The 18010-nt window shown below is 35.6% G+C and overlaps 1 protein-coding gene across 8 annotated transcripts in view; it reads right to left on the bottom strand.

Annotated features, from left to right (window-relative positions):
* Nucleotides 1-18010, bottom strand: part of BBS9 (Bardet-Biedl syndrome 9) — a 292981-nt gene that overhangs the window by 241243 nt on the left and 33728 nt on the right. For 5 of the 8 annotated variants that reach the window (XM_083855192.1, XM_083855190.1, XM_083855193.1 and 2 more), the window contains exons 6-10: nucleotides 13224-13337; nucleotides 12539-12713; nucleotides 8751-8835; nucleotides 6814-6997; nucleotides 5416-5545 (exon numbers count right to left, since the gene is read on the bottom strand). In XM_083855192.1, the coding sequence (XP_083711318.1) occupies nucleotides 5416-5545; nucleotides 6814-6997; nucleotides 8751-8835; nucleotides 12539-12713; nucleotides 13224-13337 (688 nt within the window). The remainder of the gene's footprint in view (nucleotides 1-5415; nucleotides 5546-6813; nucleotides 6998-8750; nucleotides 8836-12538; nucleotides 12714-13223; nucleotides 13338-18010) is intronic. The other 3 variants (XM_083855196.1, XM_083855195.1, XM_083855191.1) reach the window with 1 other exon arrangement.

Below are 18010 nucleotides of genomic sequence, written 5' to 3'. Positions count from 1 at the left end.
TAGACTTCTTTACATTTCCTCTTCAGAAAACATGCTGCTTCACTACCAAATATCATTATATTTATCTGTCAAATAAATGAAAGTGAAAACAAATATTGTAGCTACTTTCATCAACTTGTCCATACCTGTCAACCCCAGGTAATAAAAGCAACTTCACATTTTACAAGGCACATGCATCATTATGTGGTTTATTCTTTTCAAGGATCTTTCTTCCATGAGAAACAGTCCTGCTCTCAGATACAGAGGTACACACAAATGATCACAAAATAAAATTGGTAACTATATTCTAATTCCCGGATGTAGCTTGTAAAATCAAGAGGCACTACATATGCAAAGCATCCAATTACCTATAGACAAGTACTACAGAATCACATATGCTGAGTTGGAAGGGAGCCACAAGAGTCCAACTCCTGGCCCTGCACAGGACAACAGTGTGCACAACTGACTATATAAAGCCACAAGTTCTGAAATAATGGGTCACAAATGTGGGAAATTCAATCACAATTTGCCATATTTAGAACAGGTGACTTACCCCAAACACAAACTCACAAATCTCTGCCTCACTACAGTGGCTCTAAATTTTTTCTTTTGGTTATTACTAACAAAATTCTAATGTGGCTAAAGGGGAAAGTATCCTTCATTCAGACATTACATTTGCTTATAAACTGGTGCCTGAAGTCCTAGGAATCCTCAGTAGAATAGAGAGAGGAGAAACCTCTTTCCCACAACACATTCCCTACACTTTAAGGTCAGCTTCCTGTTTAAATTCCACATGAAATCAACTTTTTTTTTTTTTTTTTTTTTTTTTCCCCCTCCATATGGATAGCACCAGATTTAATTTCTTGGTGGACAGTCAAAAGTACAAATAACCAAAATTGGAGACATCGTGAAACATTGATTTGAAGAAAAGAGGTATTTGAGCAATTTTGCAGTCTGTTTAGTTTTAAAAGAAAAAAGTCGGGCTAACTTTTAACATTCACAGGCTTATCAGATATAACTTGAAGACTGTATAAAAACAAAACCAAGAAATAAAGTGGAGAGTGGTGAACTTTTAAAATGTTCAGAAAAAAAAAAAAAGTCTCCAGTTTAAAGGCTTCATGCTTTCCTATGGTAAAACATAGGTTCATAACTTGGTAGTAATCAAAACAGAAACCCCTTTCCTGAGACTACATCTAAACTCTATATATGTGTATGTATAATACTCTATGTGTTCTAACTCAACATGCACTGGCATTTCAGATGTTTGTGACAGAAATATCCCAGAGGCTGGCAACACAAGCTATTTTGCTTACTGAATGCACCTTAACATAATGTTTTAGTTTCAGGCCAACAGGATAGAGTAATTAATACTCAGTGCAATCAATCAGCCATTAAAAGATGTATTCTTAGAAACAGTTCTGCCGAGTGTCAAATAAATAGAAAAGTAGTTGTCTAGGTATTATTATCAACTTCAAGGAGCTTTTATGAACACAGAATAATTCCGATACAGAAAACAAATATGACTTGTGAAAGGCTCATAAAAAGTGAGAAGAGAAAGAAAGAGACAGAGAGAGAGAAATCTTAACACATCTCAAGAAGCATCAACCAGGGACAAATTCGTGGCATTTAAAATCCTAAGTGTGAGAGATCCTGCTCGTGAAACTTCCTTTGCAAAGGAGATGTGAAAGCACCAAGAAGGTCTTAGAAAAGAGGCGTCTCAAACAGAAAAACGGAAACTCAAGGGTAGGAAAAAAGGGAATGGATTTTAAAGTCAATTCTTTGAAGATACTTTCATAATTAAGACGGATACCAAGCAAATACTGCTGCTACTATTTCAACACTGACATTTTGAGCAGAGTAGGAATTCTTGTCATTTCTTTGTGTAACTTTCCTAGATTTCAACTGCAGCATAAAGACAGTTTCTCTTCAAACCACTCTAGAAAGGTCTGGAAAGGGCTGTTTGTACATTTGTTTGGGGGATGTTTGGGGCTTTTTAACCAACTCAGGCAGAACACCTAAACCATTTTCTTTAACAGTTTCAGCTTCAGTGAGAATATGTTTACATAGACATAACTTGAAGGGTAACAACCCAGGGCAATCAAAAACGTAACTGTACAAGCAAGCTTATTCATTCCCCTGCTTATCTCCAGGGAAGATAAATTTGTGCAGAGACAAAGACATAAGCAGTTCAAATTAATTGAAACTGCCAGTGTAAGTGGTTACACTTCTGAAGCAATCCAGGCAGTGTGAAATATGTAGGAGTCCCCTTGACATTAAAAATATGTCAGAAACAGTAACTAACAAATATTAACAGAACCAGAATATAAACTTCCAACAAAATAAGGGACAAACTTCTGTAACAATTACTAGAACTGAACTTCCAGTTCAGTAACTAAAAATAGAGATATTCAGGGAAAACCCAGAATAAGATAAAGACTCAAAAATTTGCCTGCAGTTCAAGTTCCTGATCACAAGCTTTTATAGCAAATTTTCAACATCCTAAAAGAGAGCATTCAGGTTTTAACAGAAGGCAAAAAAGTGTAATTTAACAGCTTAAAGATGCATAACTTTTAGAGTGCAGGAGCACCTAAAAATGTTCTAAGTGACCAATTTGCCTTGATTCTGTTTTTTCTTCCGTGTTTCTGAAAATGCTTCTGAAATCAAGCAGTTTGTACTGGAATTTAATCTCAAATCTTGTAGTATATTATCTTTACCTATATACTGGCATTGCAATATAGAAATACTGTATTACATGTTATTTTAAGAGGAAAAATCAATTCATAAACAATAAGGAGGGGCATATACTGGAATCACAAGCCGCATTTGTGAGGCAATCACTACTCCTGCCCCAAGGGATTTACATAAAATAGCTTCTAATAGTGTTTTTCTTATCCAGCAAGCTGGAGTCACACATTAGAAGTAACGGACATTACGCCTAAGGGAGAAAATACAAATGAATGTGTACGAACTGTAGAGATAACTGTTTCAGAATGCTCCATTTACTTTGTGAGTATTATTGCATTAAAAGTGAAGAAAGTAATTAATTGGCATACATCATAATTAAGGCACTTCAATCTTTCAGCAGTGTAGGATTAACAACTTTATGCTTATTAAAGCCCTTAATATTATTTATGTTACAGTAGTGCTGTACTCAGTGGCCCCAACTAAGCTTGAGGTCTCTCCTGAGTACAAGAAAATCATTATGACATTGACCCACAAAGAATTCCCTTTCAAAATATTTTTTAAAACACCAAAGCAAACACATATGCCCTGTTAAAGCCAAATTACTATCTCTACAGGCTTTACTACAGTTTTTGCTGTTTAGCTCATCTGGTTTTTTTAATGCCAGAAGGAAGTACAAGCATACTGCATATTTACCAATAGACAGGTAAAAGCATAGCTCAGAAACACACAGCCCTGGACCTTTCCCTGCCTTTCAGGCCATTGGGTGTAAGCACACAGATCGTCCTTCATTTATCAGTACCTCTATAAAGAGGTTTGCATAACTAGATTGCTATCTCTTTACTTGCTAAAGAACACAACCCCAAGTCAAACCCTGGCATTTGTAGGTCTGTGGGAATTCTGAATCTAATTGGAAAATTGAGCTGGGATAGGTTTTAGGCTGTCATAGTTCTCCCTAATATCAAACTCCTGAGGGTTGAAGTTCACAGGGAACAGGCAAAATCTGCATAAACATTTTAGACACATTATTGAAACAAATGGTTCAATATAATGGGTTTCCAAACAAGTAATTGTATATACAAATGTTAGTACAATCTGCTATTGTAAACATCAATGGGTTTTTTTTTAAATTTTGTAATACGAATATTTTTTCCATACTTCAAAAGCTGTGCTGTCATATTCTGCATAATTAACTTCTGGGTTATACTAAGTGGCCCACTGAGACTGTTCATTATATTTCACTTGTTAAGACCTGTTGGATGAAAGCCAGCCCAACTCTCTCCAGAGTCTAAAAAAAATAAATTATGAATAATTTAAAAAAAAAAAATTAGGCATCTATTAGTAACAAACAAAACACAAACATCCCTTAGATTACTCTGCACAACTCAGTAAAGCTAGTTAGTCAGATGTTCTTTCCATTTGTTTGAAGGTAAAATGCTGGACTTATGATCAAATGTTTAGCAATGCAGTGTGTGTTGGCCCAGCAGCAACTAGCCTGCTGAGGATCAGAAGATCTATGTGACAAGGACACTCCTACTGCATCCCCTATGGTCATAGGCACTGTGCAACCAGCACCCAGCCCAGCTCTGGGGGCACAGGCATAAATTGGATTGTATAAAAACACTGGCTGAACCTTTCTGTGGGGTTTGCTTATGACAAAGTGACAGTCGTGGCCCAAGTTATAAATGTGTCCTACCTTCTCTTCACCCAATCCCCTACCCAACCACTTTTTCCCTAATCTGTTCTATGCTTCTTTTACAAAAAGACTGCGAAGTCTGTTGCAGTGCAGCCCTCAGCAATTTAAACAGTTCCTTAATTCCATAATTTAACACTGGATTTTAACCATCTGTTCCAACAATGTTGCAGTGTGCATTTTGGGGTTTCCTCAAGTTCTGTATGCTTTGTTTTAAGTTCTGTAATGGTTTATCCCTATACTCCCCATCCTCAATTCCCTGCAGCCTTTCCCTGGTAACCCATACCCTAAAGCCTGAGTTCTGGTAGAGCTTCAGAGTGACTCAGCCAGAGCATCAGGTTTCCCACTCCCCTTTCTGTCCCTAAGTAGCCCTGCCAATGCCCCCTGTTCTTAGTCACTCCCCCCATTCCCTAAATTGGATCTGAGTGTCGCCTTGCCTGGGAGATGCCCCTGGTATTTAATGGGCAACCTGTGTTCCAGAGAGCTCACTCTGCACCTGGGCCTTGGGGTTTAATAAACCTTCCTGCTTCCCACATGTGAGTCCTCCTTCTTTCAAGCCATAACCACATTTCTGTCTGAGCTTCAGACCCACAAATCTGCATCATATGGTTGTCGAGAGAGCCGGTGAAGCAGCTCAGAAGAAACCATACAACAAATAATCTCTGGAATGCATATGCTCCTAAATGCTTAATGAAGAACAGATTTTCAGTGAGATTCCCTATTTTCCTGTCTCAGGGAAGGACGTTGCCAGATTGCACAACCACACTTCTCATTCTTTTCAAAAAGAAGCTACTGGGCTGGAGCTATGAGACTCCAGGTTCAAATTTCACTCAAAAGAAACCAGAAAACGTAAAGCACAATAGAGCAATTCTAGTACTGTTCTAGTACACTCATTAATGAAATGAACATTTTACAAAACAAAGGAAAAAAAAACTAGGAAATTTTCCTTTTAAAAGTTACCTTATTTGCTACATACCTCAGAACTGTTTGTTAGGATCTAGAAGCAAATTACACAACCAGAGATTAATCTAAGCAAATAGTAAACTTAAACAGTTACTTACTGAAAATTTGCTACTTTTACTGATACAGGAATGCAGGGAAGTTGAGTAGCCCATTTCAAAGTAACATCTTGATAAACATTCAACATTTTACTGTGGTTTGCAATTAAAGTGTTTATTGTTCCTTCTTGCACTGTTCAAAGATTAAAAAAAAAACAATTTTAGGATGGAAGACTTTTCAACAGCCAGTACTTTTCTTTGAGACTTATATAGTTTTGTTTTCTTTTATTTTTAAGCCATTAGTTGTTATAAATTAATTTATTATAAAGCATCAAAAGTTAGGAAAGTTACATTGGCACTAACCAAGGATGTATGAGATTAATGGATACCAATTTCAATTGCATATTACACAACTCCTGCCATAACTTTCTAAGGTTCTGGCCAGCCATGTTTGGTAATTTGAAACATGACAAACAAAGACTCATAATGGCCATGTTGGCATGCCTGGATAGATACGACAAAATACACATTGACTAAATATCTGCTACTTACACTATTCATTACTTCTTTAACTTGCGAATACCAATTAAATGTGTATGCATTTATAGGGTTTACTTATAGTATAATTCAAATCAGAAAGTATAAAATGTGAAGATTGCTAAGAACAAATTTCTAAAGATGAAAATGATATTTTAAGTCCAAAAGGAGACATACTGTCAAAAATTTCAGATAGTTTTTGAAGCATTAAAAGAGAATAGGTATTAAGAGTCTATAATTCTAACCAAGTATCTAACCAAGTTGTTTCCATCAATGCAATAAACTTTGATATTTTAAGAATCTGTAAGTATCAGGTCATAAATCAAAAGGTCCTCAAATATTAGTTTACTCTTCCAAAGACTGTCATTCTTCTGTGTTTGTTGCTTTGATAGCCTAGGCACCAGACAAGTACCTCAATTTGGTGATAAGAAAATATTTAGATTCTAAAAACTATGACATTTCACAAAAAGTAACACTTGAAAATAAACCTGCTTCATTCAAAAAGAGAGCTCCAAATTCTATGATGCCACAGATCATAGACTCACAGAATCATAAAATGGCTTGGGTTAGAATGGACCTTAAAGACCATCTAGTCCCAACCCTCACTAACATGGGCAGGGACACCTCCCATTAGACCAGGTCACTCAAGGCCTTATCCAACCTGGCTTTTAACACTGCCAGCATTGGGGCAACCTGTTGCAGTGTCACACCACCCTCATAGTAAAGAACTTCTTCCTAAATGCCTAATTCCTAATATCTAACCTAAATGTTATTGGCAAGGACACCTTCCACTAGACCAGGTTGCACAATGATCCATCCAACCTGCTTATTCAGAAAAAATATATTTATTCAGTGGTTAAAAAAAAAAATTTAAAAAAATTAAATAAAGTAACCAAGCTAAAGTTAAATCTTCCTTTTACAAACCTGAACAGTAAGGAATGAAGCAACTCGGACTGTAATCAAGCTTTTTCATGAATCGTATTTGCCCATTATCCTTTAGGCAAAAGAAGTTTCTCTCACCAAGCACAAACACTGAAGAAACTCCCTGATTAAATGAGACAACGCATATATCCCGTGCTTGCTCTCCGATGTTTAAAACCCAATCCACCTTCAAAAGAAAAAGCATGCTCCAGAAATCAAATGACAACTGCATATTAAAGACAAAACTTTGAGAAGGCTCAGAACTAATCAAATTACATATCATTAGCATAGATAGAAAAGCAAAATCAAGGTCTTTTTCTAGACAGGAATTATCCTCTTACTCTGAGGGCAGTCGGTAACTTTCCTTAATGTGACTCAAGCAACAAAAACTTTTTAAAACAGTCATGAATTGTGTGCTACGCAGTTCAGTTAAGTACATTTAGAATTTAAAATACACATCCCATTCAAAATGGAAATGCTTTATACTTTAACTAATGAATCCAAGAATATATATCTAGAATCATTTTCATCTGCCTCTGTACGTGTCCTTCATTATCCAAGGACAGAGAGCAAAAGGTGATAATTTATTCCACCAATATATGTTAATGTTAATGGAAAACTAGACAAACATTTTAAGTGTGTAAGCCAATATTTTGGCTTGCAGTCACTCATGTACACCCTTTAATCTGGAGAATTTCGTGTATATCATAGTTTGTTTACTTCTCCAACTACATACATTGATATAATAAACAACTACTTAGAAATCCTGCCTCACCTGTCTTTAAACAATACTACTGCTTATTGACACATTTCATTGGTTAGTTTCTTCTCCTCTGAGAAATTTCAGCTAAACACACATGCAAAAAATGCTTTTGACTTCTGCCAAGCTGGTTAAACAGAAATTTAGAATTTTGAAGTAAAAATATATCAAAGTTCAACTGTCAGCACTTTCTGTATGAACAGCATCAATCATTTTGCTTAAAGAGCATAGAATGTGTCAGCAGATATCCTGGCATATTTGATGTATGAAACTAGAAGTGCATTCTTCTAACTTAAACAGAAAAATCCAGTTTATTATGTTTGTTTCCATGCATGCTTCACATTTTAGATTAAAAAAAACTGTTTCATTTGCAGTATATCTGCTGAAGTCTTTAGGTTTTTTGTTTATAGATTGCTTTCTCCTACTTCTATATGTAGGATTCAGACTACATGGATTTGAAAAATTCTACAATTAGCCAGTGGAAGGAAGATGCTCTCCCAATATTTTACTGCTGTACCTGAAATATGATGAATCTAGCATTTTATATATGCAGTATATTTAGCAGACAAGCAACTCTACTGCAGGACCACATAGAATTAAATTCTCTTTCTCTTAAGAGGAGGCAGCTCAAATATTAAACAAATTAGTGACAGGGACCTCCAGAAGACTATTGAATCCAAAGGTTTTTGACAAAAACAGTTCAGGACACTATGTATGGAAACATTTCACTGTGAATTTTTCTCTAAGTACAACAGATCCCCCAAGGAGAATAAGATTAATTTTCTACATTACAAAATCACATCAGACTTCATTTAAAAACATGAGCAATAATTCAGGTGTACCTATTTATTCTTACTACAGTGTAGGTTCTGTATTACAAAGATTGCCTTGGAAATAGTTATTTTCACCGCAGTTGTTTTTCTTTTCTCATTAGAACAACGGCAAATTTTAAGGTCCAGCCTTAAACAACTAAGGCCCAAAGAAACCTTAACAGAAATCTACTGGAGTCTTTCCATTACCTTTAGCAGCAATTGGATCAGATCCTTTGGATCAGATCCTTTGTCAGCAGACAGTATTTCCATTCGTAACTTAGCATCAGTCATTTCAATATGTGTGCAGTGTTCATACAGGGTATGTAAAATAAACGGGTTTTAAAAATTTAAAAATAAACAGGTTTTACCGCAAGTCTTTTTCCAGAACTGAGTTTTCGCTCCTCTGTGTCTTGCCTTTCATCAGCATCTGTCGCAAATGCCAGCACTTGGTATCTGTTACAGGCAGTTTAAAAATATTTTTAAAAATATATTATACCTTTGTACTTAATACCTCTATATTAAGTAAAAAATAATTATCGTGAGTATACATACACAGTAAAATCACAGTCTAAAAGGATAGTTGGAAAGCCTACTGCAACGTGTCTACCATCAGCAAGGATGTTAAGACTAGCATCAGCATCAGGGTAGAATAGCAGCTAAGTGTAAAGGTAGAGATTAAACCAAGTATTTTTATTCAGATTTTATGCAGAGTTAAAATAAATTCAACAGTCTAAATACTAGTAAATAGAAGTACAGACCACAAAGATAGAAGAAATAAATTATCAAATTGTGAAATTGGAATTCTAACCAAAAATATTTTTTTTGATCTACTAAGCTTTTTAAAAACTTCCTAAACCACTCAGAAGTACAATCTGCTCCACCTAATAGTGAAACTTGCAAGCACCTCCATTAAGTAAACCAAGCAGCTCCAATTTAAGAGACCACAGTAAACTGGAATCAGTAGGTGGCACATTTAGCAAAAGTTGGAAGGTTTGTGGCGGTTTTATTATTTTAACTGCCAACAAGCCAAACTAAGAAAAATTGGCAATGAAGAATGAACAATGAACAATCTGAACAAACAATATCAACTGCCATAAAAGCTCTGCATATCTATCTGTCCTCTTTACACTTGTGCAATCCTCAGTGTTCAAACTGTGTCCTCATTGATTCTTCTGTAACTGTTTCCTGAATTTGTGCTGGTATTGTAACTCACTGATATACCCCATTTCCTCTGTGTGCACATAGATAATTTGTGGAATAGTGAAGGTTTCTACATAAGTGAAATAAACAATAGAGTAAGACCCAACTTAAACTTATCCAAAAAGACAGCATTTCATTCTTGAACTCATGGAGTGCCATCAGCTCCTAAGCTTAAACCAACACAATTCTGAATGTTCCAATTCAATCTAAAATAGCAGTACATATTTTTCTTCATCGTCAAAGTTGGAGATTTAAAATGATGAGAACAATATTCCTCTCATTTCATGCATATATTGTGGTGCAGCAAAAGGACAAGGCATAATGGCCATACATTAAACCACAAGAAGTTCCACGTCAACATGAGGAAAAACTTCTTTACATTGAGGGAGGCAAAGCAATCTCACTGGGAAGGCTCAATGGAAAGTCATGGAGTCTCCCTCCCTGGAGACAGTCACAGCCCATCTGGATATTCCTGCTCAAGGTGACCCTGTCTTGGCAGGGGACTTGCACTAGATGATCTCCAGAGGTCCCTTCCAACCCTAATTATCCAGTGATTCCCTGCTTGCTACTGAAGTATTTTAGTTTCTAAAATTGTTTTACTTACAAAAGTAAACTATGCACTTGGAGTAAGAAATCCAATTGTTTAAGGTGAATGACCCAATTAATAATACTGAGAGAATTGTTTTTAGTACAATAGGATGTCTTTAACTGTCCTCTGTATTATAAGAGAAGTTGTAGATTCACAGAATCAGCTGATAAGCTGAGTTGGAAGGGAGCCAGAAGAATCCTTACCTAACAAAATTTTCTCTTTACCATATTTTACTGATGGTCTTGAAAACCACCTTAACATTTTATCAACTAATCAGAGATGTAATACAGAGGTTTGAAATCAAGGTCACATCAAACAGCAATATATACTGATATTTAAGTACCAGTTATCTGCATATAGTCTTTCACAAAAAAAACCCTCAAGCCACAGACTGAAAAAATCTCAAGCCACTTCTAATTCATCTATCACACCAAGCATATTAGAGGTATTTTGCTTTTAGATCTTGAAAGAATTCAGGATCAACACAGTAAAAAATTCTTTCAAATGAAGCTATTGCTCTGTAAGAGCTATTAGAAGACAGATAATTTGAAGTTTGGCAACTCATTCTGCTAAGAACACCAGATAGAAGTGTTGTATTTTTATTCAATACCGTAAAAATAACCTCTTCTCTCCTTAGCATTTCTGTTTCCTTCATTTTAAAAGGATTACTTAACTCTGTTCTAATGTCCTAATATTTCAGACACACACTAGAGATTAGTTCCATTAGTGTCTTAACATTTGACACTAAAGACCAATAACCAAGTGAAAAATTCCTTTAAAACTATATCCCTACAGTAAGGATGGCACACTTTTGAATTAGTAACAGACTGATGGATAATCATAGTCACGTTGTTTGTAAAGGTCAAGAATCTGAACGTAATTTAAACATATGAGATGTTCATTTTAAAGGAAAAAATGTTTCTTTATTCCTTGACAACATTAATAGATTATATTATATTTTTATTCTAATAGTGTATTAGAATTGTAATTCTATATTCTTAGGAAAATTATAAATTTTCTATTAAATTACTTTTGCTTGCAACACATATATCTTGTCCAGTTTTAAGAAAACAATACATTATATCTATAATCTGATTAATCTTAAGGAGCAAAATAAAAAGAATATTGCTTGAGAACTACAAGTGACAGAACAGGGTAGCGTGACAAAGCATCATGTTCAACTAACATTCCCTATTCCCACAGCATTATTTATAAAAGGGGGTATTCTTATTTTCTTTAATATGTATGATGATCTCTGAAAAAAATCCTTAAGGTATTTGCCCATTCCCTCAGCCTCATGATATTCCTCTGATTGGCAGCCCTATCTAACCTTTTTTTATTAGCCACTTCCAAAAACTTGACATTGTCCTTGAATTTCAGGACATGCATTCTGTCCTTCTATCCAGGATGAAGATGCTAAAGAAATACTGGCTCCAGTATGATCATCCCTCATCTTTGGCTGCTGGTTAGAATTGTGAACAACCTCTGCTCTGTAATCCCGGCAGCTCTGCCACTTTTTCATCCATCTTAAGGGGTGTGGATTTTAGTCATCACCGGTAGTAGCTCTGCCCCAAACACCACCACACCCCAATGTGCCGCATAGGATAGAGATTCAATAACATTAGTTCTCAGTGAGAGCAAGGGTCTGCAACAGGGAAATTCTTGTTTGAGAAAGGCTTCCCAGCAGGCATCCCCCGCAATGTCCCACTGCTCAAGCATCCATCTCATTCTAAACCAATGGATACTTGATAAACTCTCAACACGGTGGTTGTGTCAGAGAGCCCCATGGATTCAAGCTGCTCCTCCACAGTAAACACAAATGCCCCCTTGTCTGTCTTTCAAAATCTTTCACATTCTCTTTCTTATTCTCCATTAGATTTGTGTGTAGTTGGCCTTATAATACATAGTCCCTGTGCTTGGAGGAAGTGGAAATGTCTTGCACAGTCTTTATTTTCCATATTGTTCTATTTTTCTAAATGTTGAACCCACAAACTTAATATGGTCACAAACTAAAATAGCTCACAACAGTTTCACCCACATTCCAATGCTGAAAGCATAGACTAGACTGAACTGAAACAAGGAAAAACCTGGCAAATGGGAGCAACAGAGCCTTGATAAACTACTAGACTTACTACCGTTATAAAAATAAAGTAGGACCATAAAGTCCTCAGGACTCACTGCACACTTTCTTCTATGATGTACTGAGATCAGCAACATCACTCAGCAACATCTAACATCTTTCCTGCAACTACTTGGCTTTTGCATACTCCAGTAAATGCATTAAAAATTCAACAAGATAACTTTCAATGTTTACCTAGTAAATGATACCTCTGAAGTATACTATAATTACTGAACATTAACACATACTTGTAACTCTCCACCTGCTGACAAGAAGACACTGTAATGAAAGAGTCTGTGCGAGAGCTGTAAGCCAAGGGACCAGGCAGAAGAAAACCAGGTAAAAACCGGCCAAAAGCATAACTTTCTTGTTCAAACAGCATGAGCATCCCATCCATGGACTGTATGCAGATCAAATCTCGACCTAAGGGAAGCAACAGAAAGAAATACAAAGGAAACAAAGCAATGTTATTTGTGTAGTTTTAATACTAAAACCGTGAGTTAAATTAAGTTTGTACTCGTAAGTAATCCTAATAAAAGTAAATGATCATTTATGGGAGTGTTTAGAAAGAGGAAAAACACAAAATATTCCAACATCAATAAAAGTTTACCTTCTAAAATAAACAAACTAGACTGTGGGGGAAATAATATTCAGCATACTAAAAAAAAAAAATGTATATATATATATATATATATACACCCCCCAAAAAAAAAAAAAAAAAACCACAGCAAGATATTTTATTTCAAAACAAAATTCCTAAGGATATAACTATCACGATTTCAATTTAAAGAAACATTTCAATGTTCTCAAAACACCAATTTATTCTGGTTCCTAAATGCTTCCATACCTTACAAATAGTCATAACAGTTGTGGTTTAAAATAATCAATTCTCTTCTTTCAAGTCTATTTAAGCAACATAACAGAAAGTCTTACAAATATGTATTGTTGTGAAAATAATACAATGGTAATGTCTTCCATGTTTTACATTCACATTTTCTGTCTTCAAGGAAAGAAAAAACAAAGTCCAACTCTGTATTGCCAGCAAGTCTAAAAAATATCAAATTAAAAAAATTCAGCTTGGAGTAAATCATTTCAAGCCTCATGCATTATTCAGCAGCCATAAGATATGTCATAAGACATGGTCCGTCATGCCTCAAGTACACCAATCTAAATTCAAAGTCTCATTGGGAAGATTTTGAGATCAGAAGCTGATTATACAGTTTGCACTTCATATGCAAGGGTAATAATTCATGCAAACAATATTTTTTAGGCATTCAAAGAGAGGTACATCATTAAGACTAACACTTTCTGAAGCTGATAGATGCATTCTCCTGAATTCATAAGCTCTTATCTTGCTAACACTACATGAAATATTCAAATGTCTATTGTCTATTCAAATGTAATTTAAAATGTCTATTCACCTCAATTAAAATACTCTATTTTGGCTCAGGAATGATTCTGTATGCATGAATGACCCAAACAAATTGTCTGTTCACTAAGTTCCACCTTCAATCCTTTAATAAGTTTCTAACATAGGAATGTGAAGCAAAACAAAAATAGACTAAAACTTCATTCTTACAGTTCCATAAAGGTAACAAAGCTCAAAGAAATAGTCAATATCTGAAAAGCAACAAATGTACAGTGCAAAAACATGGTTCATCTCTACTGTGATTCTTCATAGAAACTTAAAAAATAGCTGTGTAAAAGGCTACAAAGTATGTTGCATTACTTGTCCTTGTGATTGAAATGCACAATAAAAATTTAGCTTAGGGTAAAAACAGGGAAGAAAAAAAAAAAAAAGAAAAAAAAAAGAAGGAAGATCAACCAGCAGGGTCCTTCCCTCCTCCATCTCATTTTCAAATTTTCCCGTTTTCTAAAAATTAAGACCTTCCATTCTTTTTTTCCAGATTCTGCATATAATTCATAACATGTATCATAAACCCTGCTGCCAATAACAACTATCTGATAAGAAGGACATTTGAAAGTGCAATTCACATTTATTTGGTTGAGGCAAAGTTGAATCTTTCAGTCTCTAGTGAAAAGACGAGCAAGTCGGAGTCTTCTCTGTGGCATCCACTTACAGGACTAAAATAAACAATAACAAAACTGTATCACATGAAATTCTATCTCAACATAGGTTGGAGGATTTTTGTTGTTTTGGGTTGTTTTTTTACTGTGAAGGTCATCAAACACTACAGCCCATTTTCCAGAAAGGTGGTAAAATCTTCTCCCACAGACATACAGAAAATACAACAAAACATAATCCTGAGCAACTTCTAGTCACACCTGCTTAGGAAGTGGGATTGGACTAGATGGTTCAAGAGAAGAACCATTCAAATCAGACATACAAAGAAGTCATTCTGTCTTTTATCTCTGGACTTCTCCAAGGCATCTACAGCAGATTTCTGTTCCCCTAAGCTGTGAAATTTCACAGCATTTAGTCCTATCACATACCCCTGATGAGAAAAGACTAGGAACTACCAGGAAAAATTGAGAAGTTTTGTACTGGTATGCTACCAATGTTAATGATACTCAGCTTCCACTTCCCAACAGCTGCTGACATTACGGTGACACTGCTGATGCAGTCTAGAAAGAGTATGAGTGAGACAGCTATATAAAATAATGATTGACCACTAAAAGTTCCCTTAGAAACTAATGCAAATACTGATATCCAGTAAAAGGTGCTAGCCCACTGGTTGCCACCACACTCTCTCAGATACGGTCATTTTGAAGTATAGTTACTGGCTACTACAAAAAACTAATGGCATTTTTATTTGACATGCAAGAAAACAGTGCTTCATAACCCAGGTATCTGTGTGACCACAGCCACTCTACTCTGTTACCTCAAAATCACATCCGTTCACATTCAGCATCAGGCACACTGTAAACCCTCCCATCACTCTACAGCAGCTGTTTGGTTCCACTTCTATTTTACGTCTTTATCAAGAACGCAACCCTGTAAAACTGGGTATAGAGAACCTTCAAATCCCCTTCCAAAGTCTCCTATGAATTCTCCTACCATCAGTAGCATGCTACAGAGGAAATCTGCAGCTGTCTGACAGCCCTATTTCCTGAACTTTAACTTCCAACATTTAACTTCAGGGGAACTCCCTGACACCTGTAACCTGAAGACAAGTCAATTACAGATAGCAGCTTGAAATGTTTGTTTTAAAGGGCACAGTACCAGAACACACTAGTACTTTTGGGGTTTTTTAAGGCTTCCTGTTTTTCATTTGTTCTTAGACAGAAGGATATAATGTCAGAGGGGAAAAAAAAAAAGTATGAAAAATTAAAACTGTAAATAAAACAATTTAAGTCACAGAAAAAAATAACGTTTCGTATGTTTAAATTTTTACCCTGTTGCTACTACATTTTGAAAAGTCCTAAACATTGTTTGGTATAGATCAAAAGTAAAAGACATTTAGTTGCAAAGGGAATGCCCTACCTACTACAGAAATTTTATGAATTTTGTAATAGAATTAATTTTCAGATACTCCTGGTTATACTGATAGTGGTGAGAAAACTGTCTCATAGACAACTGCTGACCACAATTTTTAGGGTTTAAGCTTGTCTAAAATATACAATTAAGTTGTTCATTTCTACTCTTCTGATGAAAACTATAGCAGATACAATTGATACAAAGTGATAATCTAGTCGACATATTACATTTTTTAAAAAGTCATTTTATTACAATTCAGAAAAAAAAGTCATTACAAATATCGAGGTTAGTGCTTAATTAACAAATAGTAACAGCTTCTGTTCTTCTCTATAGCTTTGATATCAATCTTATTCTTACTAATTTCATAACATCATGAAAGTGATGAAGAGAAACACTACAGCACTTCCTGCAATATATATGAAACTACATGTCATGGCAAACAACAGAAGCATTCAACTTTAGCATGCATAATCCCCAATCACACACAAATACCATTGTTAAAATCTCCCCTGTTTTAACAGTAGTGACACAATTGAATATGACATGACATGTAATATTACAAGTTCTTTACAGCGCTCCAGTGATCTGCAAGCACACTGCAGCAGCAACTGTACTGTCCAAAGAAACAGGCACAAGACAAACTCTTCTGGCTTTTAAAAGTACAGCAGCACTTCTCAATATACCCACCACCTTGTTCATCTTATTTGTGTTGTTCCTACTTATTAATTTTCAAATTTGGATTTTAACTAGCTTGTACTAGTGGGTCAAACTCCAGTTATCCAAACTATTACATGTAAAGCATAATTAAAGAAAATTAAATTGTGTATGAACGTCTATTTTCCAGGTTTTTATAGGTCAACTTATTTCCTTCAGCCATTTGTTTTTAATGTGTGTCTATAGAATGGAGTTTTTACATTTCCCTTTGAGAAATGCAGTCCTCCAAACACTCAACCAGAAATGTCTATTTCAAAAAAGCTCATTGCAGCCAGTTGGCCTTGGCAGTGACACATTTATAAAGTGAAAATATAAACCACAGTGTTTTCTGCATATCAGATGGAATCACTTAGTGTACTCTACATAGTTTCAGCAGCTCGTATCTCAAGAGGAACGTCTCTTAGCCAGAAAGTGCTACTTTAAGCACAAGTCTGGCTACTGTTGTTTTGTATTTTTGTTATTCTAGCAGGGTATTATTATATTTATATCATACTTTTAAGCCACAATGTATTTTTAGAGCTAATGCAAAGACAAAATGAGAGGCAGGTGGTAGTTTTTGAAATAAGCTTCTAATTAAAGATATTTCGGAGCTCAGGTTTTTTTGCATGTTAATGATTTCCTGTACTCTGAGCTTCCCCTCTGGCACCAAATCATTTTCATAAGATGTACATTTTGTAATCACAGGGCCTGAGCACCATGTGAAATCATGCAATGAAAACTGCAGTGGAATAAATTGGAAATCAGAAAAAACTTCATAAGATTACAGAGTTTAGGAAGACATCAGCAGAGAAAACTTTTAACTGCCTTCAATGGTAATTAAATGCCTCACTAAAAAAGCCTCATGTGGAAGGAAGCATCAATGAAATAAAATTAAAAGATAAACTGGCATTTACAACACTCTCAGGAGCCTAAGAGCCCTCTAATAATACATGGAAAATACTTCCCTAGTATGATAAAAAAGTGACCAGTGAAGTGATGCACATAAACTATATTCCCACACACAGGAAGACAAGTTCCTGTTCTGACTTGAAATAACCAAGTATGTTTTCCTTTTCCTTCATTATTGAAATTTGCCCCTGAAATTTCTCACGGCATAGGGAACACAGATTTTTCAGGTTCAAACCCATTTTGGAAAATTCTACTTGCTGAGTGTAGCTCCTTTAGCAAAGCAGATCTGGGCAGGACAACTGTGAGAAAAGAACTTCAGGAATCAGGTCTGACAAATGGAAAAACCATTTGAAAATAACTTGAACAGTTCATCAAACAATGTACACCTAGTAAAAGGCAAGTCTTACATCACCTCCCTAACTCAGTGCAAGAAGCACATGTCAGTGTACATTCAGAAAGAACCCTGAATTTACTAGCTTGGTGGTCTGGTGGCTTATCCTTGCATAACTACAGAAAGGATCAAAGTTCAGGGATTCAGCTGTGGCCATTCATCCTAGGCCAGAAGATCTGATTGCCAACACCCTGAACACAAGCAGAGAGGGAAATTGCCCTGCTTCACTCAGTGCTAATGCAAGCACCCATCCCAAATGATGCACAAAGTGGACATACATTCCAGCTG

Source organism: Zosterops lateralis, assembly GCF_965231275.1.
Source record: "Zosterops lateralis genome assembly, chromosome: 1".
NCBI lineage: Eukaryota > Metazoa > Chordata > Aves > Passeriformes > Zosteropidae > Zosterops > Zosterops lateralis.
This window is presented reverse-complemented; position numbering and strand designations above follow the sequence as displayed.